General features: G+C 35.7%; 3 protein-coding genes across 3 annotated transcripts; 2 read left to right on the top strand and 1 right to left on the bottom strand.

Annotated features, from left to right (window-relative positions):
* Nucleotides 1-3225: 3225 nt before the first annotated feature.
* On the top strand, nucleotides 3226-6732 carry LOC128727337 (histone-lysine N-methyltransferase E(z)). Its single transcript, XM_053821237.1, is given in 6 exon segments — nucleotides 3226-3546; nucleotides 3612-4486; nucleotides 5134-5225; nucleotides 5324-6041; nucleotides 6110-6292; nucleotides 6352-6732. Coding segments are annotated over 6 exon segments (2226 nt in total). The 5' UTR covers nucleotides 3226-3415; the 3' UTR covers nucleotides 6579-6732.
* Nucleotides 6733-6816: 84 nt separating this feature from the next.
* LOC128727338 (protein DPCD) lies at nucleotides 6817-7537 on the bottom strand. The gene is made up of 2 exons (XM_053821238.1): nucleotides 7010-7537; nucleotides 6817-6942 (listed from the first exon to the last, which is right to left on the bottom strand). Exons 1-2 carry the CDS (start codon nucleotides 7508-7510, stop codon nucleotides 6817-6819), a joined length of 627 nt encoding a protein of 208 aa, XP_053677213.1. The 5' UTR covers nucleotides 7511-7537.
* Nucleotides 7538-9817: 2280 nt separating this feature from the next.
* LOC128727336 (centrosomal protein of 164 kDa) lies at nucleotides 9818-16168 on the top strand. The gene is made up of 6 exons (XM_053821236.1): nucleotides 9818-9905; nucleotides 10102-10213; nucleotides 11394-11748; nucleotides 11782-14184; nucleotides 14364-14715; nucleotides 15052-16168. The coding sequence occupies exons 1-6, from the start codon at nucleotides 9824-9826 to the stop codon at nucleotides 15345-15347; spliced, it is 3600 nt and encodes a 1199-aa protein (XP_053677211.1). The 5' UTR covers nucleotides 9818-9823; the 3' UTR covers nucleotides 15348-16168.

Below are 16168 nucleotides of genomic sequence, written 5' to 3'. Positions count from 1 at the left end.
GAAGTGGGAGACTTGACAACCTGACTACACAGTAGACAATTTCGAGCAATTTTCTCAAATTGCTCGAGAAAAATCAAAATGACAGTCGGTAAAAATTGACCTACTCGATTTTATCGTTTTGTTCGAAACGATCTGTTGGTTTTATTCGAAACGTACAAAATTGAAAGCACACTTTTATTTTCTACTGTTTTTTGTTCCCTGACAAAGTAGATCAAATGAGGAGTTGTTGCTCTTATCTTCATAGTATCGACTCTATGGAAACGAAAAACTTAATGTACTAAAGGTCTAAACTATGACTGATTGAAGGTCCTGAAAGTAGCTCTAGATTCTTTAACTAAGTTGAAACAGCTCCTGCGAAAATATAGAAACATTTAAATATAGAAACTATTAATGCGCGAACATTTGGGAATGCTTGAAATATAGCGAAAGCTGTATCCAGTTCAATCTCTCATGAATACCAGAAATTTTATCGCGTTTTTAAGCCAGTACAACGCGAGGATGAAGTTGTTATTGCTATCTTATGAAGCAGAAGATGGTCTTATGAAGAAAAAGAAGGAAGAAATACCGGGGGACTAGCAATTGGGTGTCATACATCTAGTATACCAAATGGGTGACAGAATGGACTGTGCCAACTTTCGAGACATCACCAAGTTGTATTTGTTGGAGACAAATCCACCACCGCCCAAATTTTCACCCTTTGGCAGACGTTCCAGAAATGCTGTGAGCACCAGACCGCCATGCATCACCTATTCGTTTAGTTCACGACGGTCTGTAATAACATAGGAGGTGAGAGTATCGAATAGGATGTCAGATACTTTCGAATCTTACCGGGAGCTTAGGTAAGGCGACGGACTCTCCTGTCTGTTATTCAACATACCTTTGGAAGGGTTCATGAGAAGTGTGGGTATTGACATCTGGGGCACGATTTTCTCCCGTTGTCTTCAATTCCTTGGCTTTGCGGATGATTTAAACATCATCGAACGTAAATGAAACGCGGTGTGCGAAGCGTACAGCAAACTCAAACGATTACGAGTTTTGGAATGTATTGAGAATCAATGCGATGAATACGAAGTACCTGGTTACAGTCAGTTGTTTCTTTAGGTTTAGTTGCGTCTTCTATGTCCGCTTGTTCAACGTATCTAAGATACCGTTGTATTTAACACTTTGCATGGGGGCATACTTCGCCGCCGGATTATATGGATTGTAATTATCCATACTTTTCCTACGTACGTGGATACTCGCTAACCACCACAAATCTACGAAACACGCACTTTTACGTGAATCGCACTGTAGTGACAGACTGTCATAAAACTTAACAATTTTAACATAATATGTACTTAACTTAACTTAACTTAGTAGTTAACTTAACTGACAATCTAGATACTGGCATACACTGGTGACATCATTGGTTTGCGGCTCTCCTATAGCCTATATGTCCTTGTAACTTCATAGCCTTTGTCACATTATGGACGCACAACACCATATTTAAAAACGGTATTCAACCGATTGATACTAAGAATGTATGACCTTTAGCATGAATCATTCACGCCTCCTTAAAAACTCTTAATGCCGAGGAGTTTGGCCGTTCATTTGCCATTCAAATTCACCCCCTTTTTTTAAATATATTTTATGTATTATATATAATTCACCTTTAATTCCAAGGCAAGTGACGGTTCGTAGTTACCCTAGAAGTTACCGTAGGCATTGAGAATTTGTTCATTTAGGACGAATAAAATGTGCACTCCGTGTCACTAGGGTACACATAAGAATACGAACGGATGAAGCTAGTGGTAGAGAACCTTGGGTTAAATATAAACGAGGAAAAATTGAAATGATGGTCTTCCGAACTTGCGGTTCAAATGAAAATCAACGCAAGGGTACAGATTGGATTGATGTGTATCTTTGAAACCATCCAAAAACTTTATCTATCATACATCAAAAGTCAACGCCGTCAATTTTCTCAGTCTATAATATCCCTCTTTTCCTGAAGCTGGCCAAGATCGCCAAGCGATTGTAGCGCCAGATAACACAAAACCATCCAACAAAGGTTCCCTACTTTTCAAAGCGGTTAACAAAGTTTCTTCGTCTTTTCGTGCTACAAACCAAGAATTCATTTTTTTTGGTTCCTGATCGCTTCACACTTACGATTTATTCTTTCAAATATATTCCCTTAAAATTTGAAATCTCTCTCTCTCTCTCTCTCTCTCTCTCTCTCGTTTTCTCTTTCTCTCTCTCTTGCCAGCTAAAAGTTAAAATCTATTGTATATGCACAGCTTTTCATATGCATTATTCATTCTCATCCCCTGTTTTGACACGATTATTCCAAATATCACTTTTCCAGTTATTCTCCAGCTTATGATTCTGCTTTCACACTCCCTTATCTCTCACTATACAACGCTTTCTCGCTTTTGGAAGAATTGAATGTATGTTTTGTATGGAAAATTTTTAAACCTCTCCCTATTATTTAGCTGTCTTTATTCAGTATCGCAGTTACCACAAATTTTACTGTTTTTTTTTATTATTTCAAGCCTTCCACTACCACCAATTCTCCCACCGTTGATAAATTTTCCCACGTTCGCGGGAAATGGTATTAGCCATTTATTTTTTAATATTTATATATATTTTATTAATGGCTAAATTTTATTAATGGTAGCATATGATTTGTCACTTATGATTCCGTTAATTCCGTCCACAAATATCCGTTTTGATGAACATAAATTTCCTAGAAAACAGCAATAATCACCGAACATTTTTTTTATTTTTTAATACTTCATATTTTAATATTATTTTTTTTTAAATTTTACAATCGTTTGAAACAACATCTGAACAGTAAAAATTGACAACGAATTTTTCAGAGTCGAATAGCCGGGGCTATCAGCGTCAAATGCACTATGTTGTCAAAGTGCTCGGAAGTTCACAACCCGGTTGTTCTAATAGCATTGATAGCTGATTTTTGGCGTCATTGAAAATACGCACATGTCAACAAACAACACTGCTTAACGATCAGCGTAACTTTTCCATGAAGCGTGTAATAAATAACGCGCCCGATTTCAAGTTGACATTTCGTGCATAATTGTCATGCCGTTTATTTGTGCAAATTTTATTAACAAGTGCAATTGTTTTGTATTCGTATGGTTTTCCTGACCTAGAAGGATTTATACACGAAAGCCGAGCAGCTGGAGAGTATAGCATTATATAGTGGTAAACCCTCGAGAAAAAAGAAGAAGAAAATTCTATGCTTACCTTTGCTTAACATTGTAGACACTCATTTATAAGTACCTTGAGAATTACTTTGTGCACATCTGTTCACTTGAAGAGGTTTGGTGGCAAACCTTAAACAAATTATTTATTGCAACTTGAGACATCCCCAACGCTTACTTAGGTTTGTGGATGAAAAGTGCGTCTTACAGAAAACATGTCGAAGAATAAAGTCTCACTGGAATGGAAAAAGCGAGTTAAAATGGAATATATGAAGATTCGCCAAAGCAAGCGTCATAAAAAAGTTGACGATGTTCGATCCGCTTGGAATCGTAATCGGTAATTGAAGTGCTCCACTTTCGCTACCTGTACCAATGATAAATAATGAAACTAATGAACTGATTTTTTCGTAGGCAGAAGCTTTTGAACTTATTGGTTGCCGAAAATGATGGCTGGCTTTCTACGAATGCGACTTGGGTGCAATGTGAAGTGGAACAATTACCGCATGTGCATTGCATGAAAAAGGCGGAAGTGATCGATCAAGACGGAAACCATCAGAACGTTCCAATCCGAATCGTGAATGCTGTAACAACCATACCGACAATGTATACATGGGCGCCCACGCAACAAAATTTTTTGGTGGATGATGAAACCGTTCTTCATAACATACCATATATGGGCGATGAGGTGCTAGATCAAGATGGTTCGTTCATCGAAGAACTGATTAAAAACTATGATGGCAAAGTGCATGGCGATAAGGAGGATAGCATAGATGATACTATGTTTGTCGAACTGGTGCATACATTAATGCAATACATCGTGAAGGATACCAGTGGTGAGGACAAGCCGATGCTACATTCACGAGAAGCAACTGGAGAAAAATCAGAATTTAAAAAAATTGAGGAACTTCCTACCAAAGTAGGTCGGCCAGGACCAAAAGAGACCGATCAGGAAAAAAATACTGGAAATGTAGACAGCGGACAATCAAACCAAGCCAAATTGACATTGGACTGCAGCGTAACCAAGCCACACACAGCGAGTAAGAAGCTTTTTCCACCGCCAATAATTTTCCAGGCTATCAGTTCTCATTTCCCGGAAAATGGTACGGTGGAGGAACTTCGCGAAAAATATATTGAGCTGACAGAACGCGTTGATCCGGAAAGGCTACCAGAATGTACTCCAAATATCGATGGACCGAGAGCGGAATCAGTATCGCGGGAACAGACGCTTCACTCCTATCATACTTTATTCTGTCGACGCTGTTTTAAATATGATTGCTTTTTACATCGTAAGTAGACTTCTTGTTACATTTGACAATATTGCCACAATTTTTATTTCAATTTTATTTTTTGATTCACAATAAGATTTGATCAAATATCATCTATTAGCTAAATTTATTATTAGTAAATAATGTAAAATTTACAACCTATTGGCTCTAATTGACTAGAAGGAGTGAAAAAATTTACAGTTTATTTGATCTTTCGCAACGTAGTTTCAAAAAACTCATTTTATCTGTATTATCACTTACACAATGCAATAGAAAGGTTGTTAATCAACAATTAAAACATGCCTCCCATTCTGCTCACTATCTGTGGTATATCAGGGCACCCATCATCGGTTGGCCAGCTAAATAATCGTAAGTTGCATGGTGTTCAATGTATTTTTACTTTAACCAGTTAATACTTCAAAGGACATTATCGTTCGTTTAGTGTTACCCAAGCTTATAATTTTGTTTATCATTGAACACGTTTGTGAGCAGCTTGTGTTATTAAAAATTATCCTCCAATTTATGGTATTTAATTACTCGCTCGGCTACGATTTGTGATTGGCAGAAATAGTTTGAAATATTTGAAAAAGCAATCTATTATTCGACAGAAAAAGTGTACATAAAAGACATATACCATTTATTAATTGAAATAATCAATTTAAATGCAGGCCAACAGACGGGTCCCAATTTGCAAAGACGACGGTGGCCTGAATTGAAACCTCCAAATAAACCGTGCAGTGACAAATGCTATTTGCTCTTGGTAAGTGCATTTTTTTTTGTGAAATGGTAATAATGCCATTTAAATTCACCGGCTGCTATTAAAATGAAGGTATGATAATGGTATACATGTCGTTGTAGGATGGTATTAAGGATAAGTTATGTACAGACAGTACCAGCAAATCACCCGTAATATTGGATTCCGGTAATGAAGCAAGCTCTGAAGACAGTAACCATAGTAGCCACTACAGCAAAGATGTGCCGTTCGGAAAATCTTCTAAGAATGTTGGAATTTTACTCGAAATATTTGACGATAAAGATATACAATGGAACGGTTCTGACAAATCCTTTTTTCGCACGCTGCAAAAAACATTCCTCAACAATTATTGTGCTATAGCTGAAACAATGGTGGTAAAAACATGCCAACAAGTGTATGAATTCGCACAACAAGAAGCGGCTGATTTTATGCCAATTGAACTGAACAAGGACAATACTCCTCCTCGAAAAAAGAAGAAAAAGCACCGACTTTGGTCCGTACACTGTCGTAAGACACAGTTGCGTAAAGAATCAAGCTCAAATCATGTGTACAATTATTCACCATGTGACCATCCTGGACAATGCGACGCAAACTGCCCTTGTTACGGAGCACAAAACTTTTGCGAAAAGTTCTGCAACTGTAGCAGTGAATGTCAGAACCGATTTCCCGGTTGTCGGTGCAAGGCTCAATGCAACACTAAACAATGTCCTTGCTATTTGGCTGTCCGGGAATGTGATCCTGATCTTTGTCAAACATGTGGTGCTGAACACTACGAGATTGGTAAAATAACTTGCAAAAACGTGAGCGTTCAGCGTGCATTACGTAAGTATTGAAAACGATGGTTAGTAGATACAAGCTAAGATATTTTCATTTGCTGTTTTTTTTTTCAGATAAACATCTGTTAATGGCTCCATCTGATGTGGCCGGATGGGGCATTTTTCTCAAAGAAAGTGCACAAAAAAACGAGTTTATTTCAGAGTACTGTGGGGAAATCATATCGCAGGAAGAAGCAGACCGTCGCGGCAAAGTTTACGACAAATACATGTGCAGTTTTTTGTTCAACCTTAATAACGGTAACGACACTATGATGAATATCATTTTAAACGATACTGTAAGGTTTTTTTTCTTCTAGATTTTGTGGTTGATGCTACACGGAAAGGAAATAAAATACGGTTTGCAAATCATTCAATAAATCCTAATTGCTATGCAAAAGTAATGATGGTAAACGGCGATCATCGTATTGGCATATTTGCAAAACGTGCTATTCAACCAGGGGAGGAACTGTTCTTTGATTATCGCTATGGCCCAACGGAACAGCTAAAATTCGTAGGAATTGAGCGAGAAATGGAATTTCTTTGAATGGGTTATACAGTTTATGTCACCTTCCATTTGCTTTTTTACTCATTTTAACGACCATATTTTACATACTATTAGAGTTAAAGATCATCAGATAATGATTAGGTATTATTAGAAATAGTAAAAAATTAATCAATAAATTTATCTGCAAAACTGTTCGTCAAGTTAGTTGTGTGGTTAGCGGTACTATTTTACAAATTATTCAATAATTAGTCATTATGAGTTTTTCATAACCATTATTTTATTGCATCGAAAGTTCGTTAATCAAATCCTCACATTTAAAATTATCATATTCCATTGTTTCTATGTCTTGTAATATTAATAGTACGGATCGCTCCATTTCCAGCAAAATCGTTGGTTTCTTGTACTGAAATTTAACAGCGATCAGGTATGTCGATTATTGTTTTCTGAGATTTCAATAATATAATACGTACCGTAATTACTAGTGTAGCATTGTTGTGCCTTACTGTTAAATCTTCTTGCCTCGGCACAAAATTGCAACGCAAAAACTCCTCGACGTGTATTTTTTTATAGTATTTTTTGTTGGATGTTCGAACTAGTATGGTTTTGTCTGGCTCACAAGTAACAGTGTACGTTGATAATGGATACGGTAAATTTCGTATGCGCCATTCAATCGAGTTTCGTGTAAGTCTTTTCGATAATAATGGCTCAGAGGAAGATTCTTTCAGTATACAATCGTTTTCGTTCAATCCCATGGAAATAGGCTCGCCAAGCTCAGTTATCCAATCATCCTTTTGAATTATAGCTGATTTTTTCTTCCAGGCACGTCTCAAAACTACTCCAGTTTCTGTACTATATTCTTCAGCCATCTCTCGGCCATCCGCAAATTGGTAATAGATCTTCCGTACGTTTCCATGCAGAACGGAGGATTTTTTTGCATTTTTGATTAAACCTAACCAATTTGTAAACGCCATGGTATTTTTACGCGTTGATTGTTGTAGATCTTGTGCTTCAGTGTAAAACAAAATGTTTCGCACAACGATCACAATGTTTCCTGTTTTGAATATTTTGACTGCATTGTTTGTTTGCAGGTTGCTTTGACTTTCACAATTTTGTTGTCATGACGAGGTATTGTTAGACAAAAATAAACCTGAACATACCCAGCAAACAGACAGAACTCACTATTCTTGTTCGAATGAGTGTCTTTCATTTTGGGAGTTACTCTAGTTTGAGTTTATTTTCCCAGGTGTGTGCAGATAAGATTGTAGTGGGCGAATTCAATACGAGCCTTGAGCAGACGAAAAGTAAAGTAAATGTGATAAAGGGTTTTGTAACCGTCAGTTAGTAACGATTTATTAAAAATCGAACAAACTACGGAACGTCGGATGGCGTATAGACGGGAATGTGCTCCAAGAATGCAGTTATATTTACGCCCAACCATAAAAACTCATTAAAATTGAGAAATGCTATGAGCGTATACAATTGACAGTATCCTCTTGTAAACCTGGCTGTTGCTTCTACCATTGGGGACAAAAATACTATAGAATAACAAAAAATGTCCATTGGGGAATAGGAAATATACTATAGAGTTACAAAACGACAATTGGCTGGCTTGTCTGGTTGTTCTGCTAGGTCAAATTTAACGATTTGAAGTGGCTTGTAACAGACAAAAAATCCTAGTTTTATAAAATGACAACGATGACCATTTAAGAATGATAGATTTTACGTATAAAATGACGAACCCGAACTTCGTCGCTCTTTTACTGATATAATCAGTCAATCGGTTTTATTTTTCATATCTGGATTTCTTAAATTACAGTATCTACATTGCATATGCCATACGTTCATAAATTGCCATATATTTGTTCGTAGGTTCATTTGGTTTAGTTCGTTTAGTATGTATGTTTGTTTAGTTTAGTATTTTGTATCTTAAAAACCATCAGATTTGAGGGATCAATTAAAAACTATGTAATTTGAGCTTTATGCCCTGGACATGAGTATAAATTAGTGAAAGGAAAAAAAGTAAATCTAATTTTTCGAAATCTATCACAATTGCAATCCTGAAATCATAACTAGTACAACTCGTTGGAATGAAATAATTAAGATGATCGAGTAGTTTTTTATACTTCGTTAAAAAAAAGTTGCTAAGAAATAACAAATAACGGTTAAATTTAAATGAAAATTGACATAACAACTCCAATGATGGCCTCTATGAAAGTCGCAATTGCAACACCGTTTCGATTTGATCTGACTTGACAGTTGCGTTTTCAATGAAAACAATTGCTTTGATAAAAATCCGGTAGAGCTATGTTCGTTATTTGTTTAAGTTAATATCGTGGATAAACTAGCAAAGACGTAACGAAATGGTAATTACTGAAACCATGACCACATGTATTTTTGTAAAACAATCGATGTAAAATTTCTCACCTTTTCCATCCAAACGCATAACACTTCGTATTTAGTTGTTGCTGTAGTGATGATATGGCCAAAACAAATCGGATGGTAATAACAGTTTTAGGCATGCTGCAAAACAATAAACCATCAGATTGGAAACAATATTGTGCTCAATTCATTGAAGAGAAATAAAATGCTGAATATAGCATTATAGGTAAAATATTATTAAGTTATGTTTCTTGCGAACGTTCACCACTGGTCATCGCGAAACGTTGCGGTACAGAATAAGCAAACAAAAATCTGAGTTAATGTGTATAATTTATGTTAAGCAACATGGTAATGGAGGGACGTCTGAAGATAAAGAAATTAGTTAAAGATGAAGATGTTTTTATGATATAATCATATTTTTGTGATATCTGATCAATTTTTCTCTATGTTTTGCTATCGCCGCTACAAGGCCTTTCTGCTAGTTACAATACGAGATCCTTGTTGTTTTGAAGAGGATATCCAAGCCGCATGCGTTTTAGCACATGTACTAAACATCCTTAACATCGGTCCGAAGATAGGGCGTACTTATATGTTTCTTGTTTGCACTAGACCTCAAACTCATTTTTGCAGCATACGATTTACTAGCGATTAGTCCCGTCTAGTCCTTTGTAAGAAAATGAACAAATGGATTTTATTATATCGTAGAGATTGATTATTTTGCCAGTACAATCCTTATAACTTTGTGACAGTGATGTAATGGTTGCCTTCATCTTATCATTTGATTGAATAATTATCACATCGATAAAAAATTTCTTTACTTCAAGGATTCAATAATATGTGGTAGGGATAGTGAATAGCATTGGTATTTTTGGCGAGTGATTTGTGGTACATTATTGTGATTTGCCATGACTTCTCTGTCATTTACTTCTGGTTTTGGCCAGCAAGATGATGAAATCATCTTTTCGACTTACGAACCTACAAAAGAAGGTATGCACATTTTATTCCCGACGTTATTTGGATGTAGCAGATAAAAGATTTCAATACATAATTTTTTATACCATATTATTTTGTACATATTGCTAACTTTATTATTGTATGAATATACTGGGACGTATGCACCTTTTCAATTTTATTTTCATATCAAAAAACTAACAATATTGGCTGGATGTAAAATATATGACAGAGATTCTAGAATATGCCGTCAAAATTGGGATCGATCCCGATAAAGAAACAAACATCTTATATCTTGCTCGGCAAGGATTATTACATCCACTCCCAGAAAATTGGAAACCATGGTAAGTATCATAAATGTTTTTGATTGAACCATTTGCTTACTTTGCAACACATTTCAATAGTATTGGGACGCAGGATGAGAAGAAATAAAAAAAAAACAAATCCTAAATGAAATGAAAAATCATGAGTCATAAAAAAAGTTTAAATATGTGTGCTAGTGTGATACGAAGAATGCAGAAACACGCCTGATTCACTAAATGTACAGGTATTAGTTTGCGAATCGTGTAGTTTCCCTGCCGGGGGTTAGTGTTTGATAACTTTTTTCACAAAATAGAATAGTGAGACATCAAACATAATAATCAGCTGATGACAAAAGTCTTATTTATTCTTTAGTCTGTCACTGTCTAGTGTAAGAAATACTAATTGTATAAGCATTTCGACACGATAATTTTTATCATAGCCAATTTAATCTGCTAGATGGCTAAAACATTCCAAAAACTGTATGTAACTTAAATACGAAACAAAAAGAAAATTGTATCAAATTTGAATCAACTATGAATAAATCGCTGTATCGTTGACTACAACATATGATTTATTCAACAAAAGCTTCCACTTTTTTTGGTAACATCGTTTTATTTGCTTAAAGGCAATTGTGATTATGCAATATTCAACATTACATGTTCTAGTTAATTTTCTACTTTAAATTCTCTATTTTACTTGTTTTGTTTTATGTGTTCTATAAATTAAACGTTAAGGAAATGAATAAAGTAAATAATAAAAAGCCAAATATTGTATAAATTTAGCAATGTCAGCACGACATGTACAACTATATGTGGGGCAAAGGATATTGTGACTTGTGTTCTCTATTTGGTCCCAATTAAAGTTGAAGAAACCTTTTCAAAATTAAACGTTCTTTTCAAGAAGTCAACTTTAACTTTAACGCTTATTATAGTCTGAAATGCCAGCTCTAGTCTATCAGTTATTGCTCTAAGTGTAAATAAAGTGGCGATAAAAAAAACTGATTTGGATAATTTTTTAGGTTTGGATAATTTTTTGTAAGCTGAAAGGCATTTCCTCCCAATAGCCTTATCCCTGACTCGGTTAAAAAAACTGAGCTTTGAAGTCGAAAAAAAGGTTATATCTTTTTAAGATGATTTTTTTACGTCGCATTAGGTCATATTTCTATCGTCAACAACAAGAAAAAACATTGCACTATTTCTGTTTTATTTTTCTCTTGTATAGTTATAGCAAACAAGTAAAAGCCTACTACTATTACGACAGAATTTCGAAGAAATCACAATGGGAACATCCAATCGACGTATTGTACCGAGCAAAAGTAATTGATGCTAGAAAAGCATTTTCGCTGGATAGGTCTGATTCAACATCACTTGGAGATTCTGGATTTCGTAGTCTAAAATTTCATCATAGTAATAGTAATCAATTCGACGGTAATGAACAGTTTCGTCTAACGCCATCATCCTCTTCGGGAAACAATGCTGCTTGTATTCCACCATCTACCAGCAGTCCCATTGGCTTGGAAGAAGTAGACAACGCCAACAAGGAGCGAAATCATATCGGTCGAGTAAATGCATCTTGTGTAAGCCAAACATTACAATCATACACCGATCAGTTGGGGCATGCAAACCACGCCAAGGAAGATAAGAACGATTTAAATTTAAAAAACGAAATTCAAGAAGCTTCTTTTGGATTGATTGTAGACAAGCAAAAGGTCGCCTCTGACACAACGATGGTGCTTTCGTCCAAATTATCATTTAACATTGGCTCCAGTATGCGTTTTAATAAAAGTGACACTGGAGAGTCATTAGACGCTTCTGCTCTAGACGCTAAATCTATAGGTAGCGGTTTTACGATAACCGGAACTGGATCACAATTTTTGAAATCGAACAAAAAATCCGAATACGGAATATCGGATCAGGGTCGAAAACCAGAATCGGAGATGAAAGGTATACTACGAGATTCTAGTTTAACATACGTGCGTTCGAAGAACACTCCAAACGACGATTCTGGAGCCGATGAAAAAAAAAGTGTTCGTTTTGATATTGACCTTGAAGTAGAGCAAACAGAGGTTTCTGCAGCGTATGGCAATGAACTAGCAGCTGGTAAAAGTGATGATGAAGAAGCCGTCAACATTAACATCGGTGGTCATGAAGAAGGCGACGATCAGATAGAAGAATTCTTAGCGGAAGAAGACGATGAGGGAGATGAAGAAAGGCTCAAACAAATATCTTCATCGGACACGTCGGAACAGGATTCTGAAATATCTGTAGGAGCAGTTCTCACCGTCGCAAATGTTCAGAATACTATTAGAAGCGTGCTACCAGACCCGATAAGTAATGAACCGTTGGGTCAACGGAAAGCAGACTCTTTGCGCGATTTAAGACTAACGATTGATCACGAACGCGAGCGTTACAAAGCAAAATTAGAAGAAGAACTAAGTTCGCTTGCTGAACTCGAAAAGACAAACATAGAAAACGAATTAGCAAAGGAACGCCGCCAGTACGAGGAGCTACTAGCTAGAGAAAAACAGCGGCTGAAAGAACAGCATCAGCATAACATCGACGAAATTAAAGAGTTTTATAAGGTTAAATTACACGAGATGAAGACTGATTGCGAGGAGGAAAATACCAAAGAGTATACAGTGTATCGCGAAACATTGCAGGAAGAATTCGATCGTCGTGTGAAAGAGACGACAGAAACACATCGCGCTACGATGGCAACTTTGCAGAAAAATCACGATGAAATCGTCGAAGAGCTAGAGCGGGATCTGAAAATGGAAGAAGAATTGCTAAAGAAAGAACACAGCACCAATTTAACTGAAATAAAAATCAAATTAACACATGAGTTGGAGATGGAGCGACAACGTATGCGTGAGGCAGGTGAAGATCGACTGTACGAAAAGGTACGATGTGAGAAACGTTTACTCGAAGATAAGTACAAATGCTTAAAAGAGAAGTATACTCGTCTCAAAACGGACGTTCGTATTTCTCTCGAGCGTCGAAAGAAACGCCGTGAGCAACAGCAGCAGCAGCAGCAACACAGTTTGTTAAGTAACAGCTACGAAACGGACGACCGGACGAATTCCAAGGTGATGTCCCCATATTCTTACGAAGCTGCGAAAGGAATTTCGGTTCCATCGTCCTTTAGCACATTCCTTACGACGGAGAAATCCTGCAATAGCAACTCTGTGACAACTGTTAGTTCAAAACGTTTTTTGGCTAAAGGTGCCAATCTTTCACTGGAAGCGAAAATGAAGACGCATAATTTCAACACCTCGGGGTCCTCAGAACCAAGGCAACCGTCATCAATGCTATACCACAGCAGCAACAACAACAATAATAATAATAACAATAATAATTTAACTTCTCACGTAGATGAATCAAGCCAGAGCGAAATAATGCATTCAAAACCACTGTTCCAAGTAAGAAATATTTTCTCAAAAGTCCAGCACGAAGATAATTTTAGCTCCGATTCCGAATTCAACAAGGTTAGCTATGAAAGAGTTGTTGTTGAAAATTCCTGCAGCAGTCCTCAAGCGGCAATTGCAGTGGCTGTTAATCGTCCGAAACGAAAAATCTTCACCAAGACGAAATCATCTTCCACGTCTAAGCTTAATTCGACTAAGCATGAACAAGAAACAAGCGCTAGATCGTGCACACCGGTAGAAAATCTCAGAATACAACTAAAAAAGCTGGAGGAACTTGAAGATCAAATTCCTGACTGTAATTTGGATGCTCCGTACCATTTACGATACCCGTTTGTGAACGCTCACGTGGATAATGGTGAACCGGGGCATGGTATAGGTGCTAGCATCCGAAAAGGTGCTGCTGTTGCTGTAGGAACCGATAGCAGTGAATTGGAGTTTATCAAACATCGCATACTTCTTGAAAGAGATTCCGTCATGCGGGCCAAGGAATCTCTACGAACGCAAAAGAATTTATTCAAATCTAAACAACGAGACAATGCGATCAAACACGCGCTGAAAAACAAGCAAACGATGGATCAAATATTCCACGTAAGTTTGTATTTTGATTTCTACATTTAAAGCCAAAAGTAGAGCTATCAAGCTATCTACATAGAAAATTATTTATTGATACCAACCCATGTTCATGCTGGTGGATGGTATTTGCAACAATATTTTGCATATTTGCTCATCAATGGGTTTTATTGATAAACGTTTTTTTAACTGTTTAGGAAGAAAAGGAGTTAACCGAGCTGGAAGTATCTTTGCATCGCACACGAGCGTTGCTTGGTGAAAAAGTTATTAGATTGCGACATCTAGAAAACTCCTTACAAAAACTAGCTGAAAAAGATCGTCCGATGCGAGCATCAGAGAACATTGATATTGAAGTAAAACCTAAGGAAACTCTCAGCGATCTGTCTTCTTATTCCAGTTCCGGTTTTAGTAGTACTGACGTTCCTACCACTGAACATCATTTTAGTGGCTTACGTTCAAAGATGCTATCGAATAATACTGAGCCAAGTGATACATTTATTTATTTGAAACATTTACATTCAGAGATAAAGGAAATTTGGAGTTTGCTAAGTAAGTATTTCAAAATTACACACATATGTATGTATGTATATATATATATATATATATATATATATATATATATATATATATATATATATATATATATATATATATATACATATATATATATATATATATATATATATATATATATATATATATATATATATACATATATATATATATATATATATATATATATATATATATATTTATATATATATATTTATATATATATATATATATATATATATATATATATATATATATATATATATATACTTGTATAATTAGAATAATAAAAATACTTAACCACTAACGTTATGTCGTTCTAACAATAACAAGATCCAAACGCTGGTACACTAGGTATGGGAATCGATGAAATGGATTTTCTGAATAACGCTACTAGCCCATTATCCGGTAAATATTTATGTGACCTAGTTCTTCCACCGAAGCCACCTTCTCCGACATTTAATCAACCTTCATCTGCCACCCACTCGACAGGACAACAACCAATGATAAATCAAACTCCACATCATCACTACACGGTAACTCTTTTAGAAAAAACTCGCGACCTTAAGCATTGGTTGCGACAGGCAAAAAATGAGCACGAAATGTTGAAAAAAAAATCATTTGCTTAGTTTCCATTCTCCGTTCTGTATTCTTAGCAATATTGTCCAGTATGCAAAATCTTTAAACTGATAAATGAATTTGCAAAACCAAGAATAAATGTGCTTTTTTTTTGCTTTTGAGTAACTTATATACGAAAGATGCTTAGATGATAGGAATGAGACAAAGTTGACAAGTTCTAAGTATGATGTGATATTTATCAATAGATTCGATCCTTTAGATTTGCGAATATGTAAAAGTCGCGTTTATATAGATATTTATGTTATTTTTTATAAAGATATTTATGTACATACACTATAAATTAGAGAAAAAGCTGTAGTACCCTACATAATCGTAAATCAAGTATAAGTATAAATTCGATCAACAACTGTAACGTTTTTTCCCAATTTTAAAGCACTTCTTATAAGGCTTTTGTCTTATTAAGTATCAGTGATTCATAGTTTGGAACCATAGCTAATGCTTTATTATAGCTAGTCAAACTGATAGTTTTGTTACAGATTATTTTCCTTGCATATGTCGTCAAATGAAATGAATATGAAGTGTTATAATCAGCGTGAGTGGTGTCTGAAGCGAAGACATTAACAATATACTGTATGAATGGGAAGCATATTTTAAAAACGATAAATCAGGCAGCCATACGTGTTTCTAGATTTCGATCAAACCACTTTAAAATTAGATAAAGTCAACACTTGTCCTATTTCATTGCAATTGTTAATGAACTATTTATAATATAATACAACAATAACACACTCTGTTTTATTAGGTAAAAGCAAAGTAGTCTTGTATAACATACGACCACGTAGTTCACCACATAGCAATCAGCGACAACAGA

This window comes from Anopheles nili, chromosome 3, assembly GCF_943737925.1.
Source record: "Anopheles nili chromosome 3, idAnoNiliSN_F5_01, whole genome shotgun sequence".
In the NCBI taxonomy this organism is placed as follows: domain Eukaryota; kingdom Metazoa; phylum Arthropoda; class Insecta; order Diptera; family Culicidae; genus Anopheles; species Anopheles nili.
Note: the sequence above shows the minus strand (reverse complement) of the source record. Positions and strands in the feature narration are given on the sequence as shown.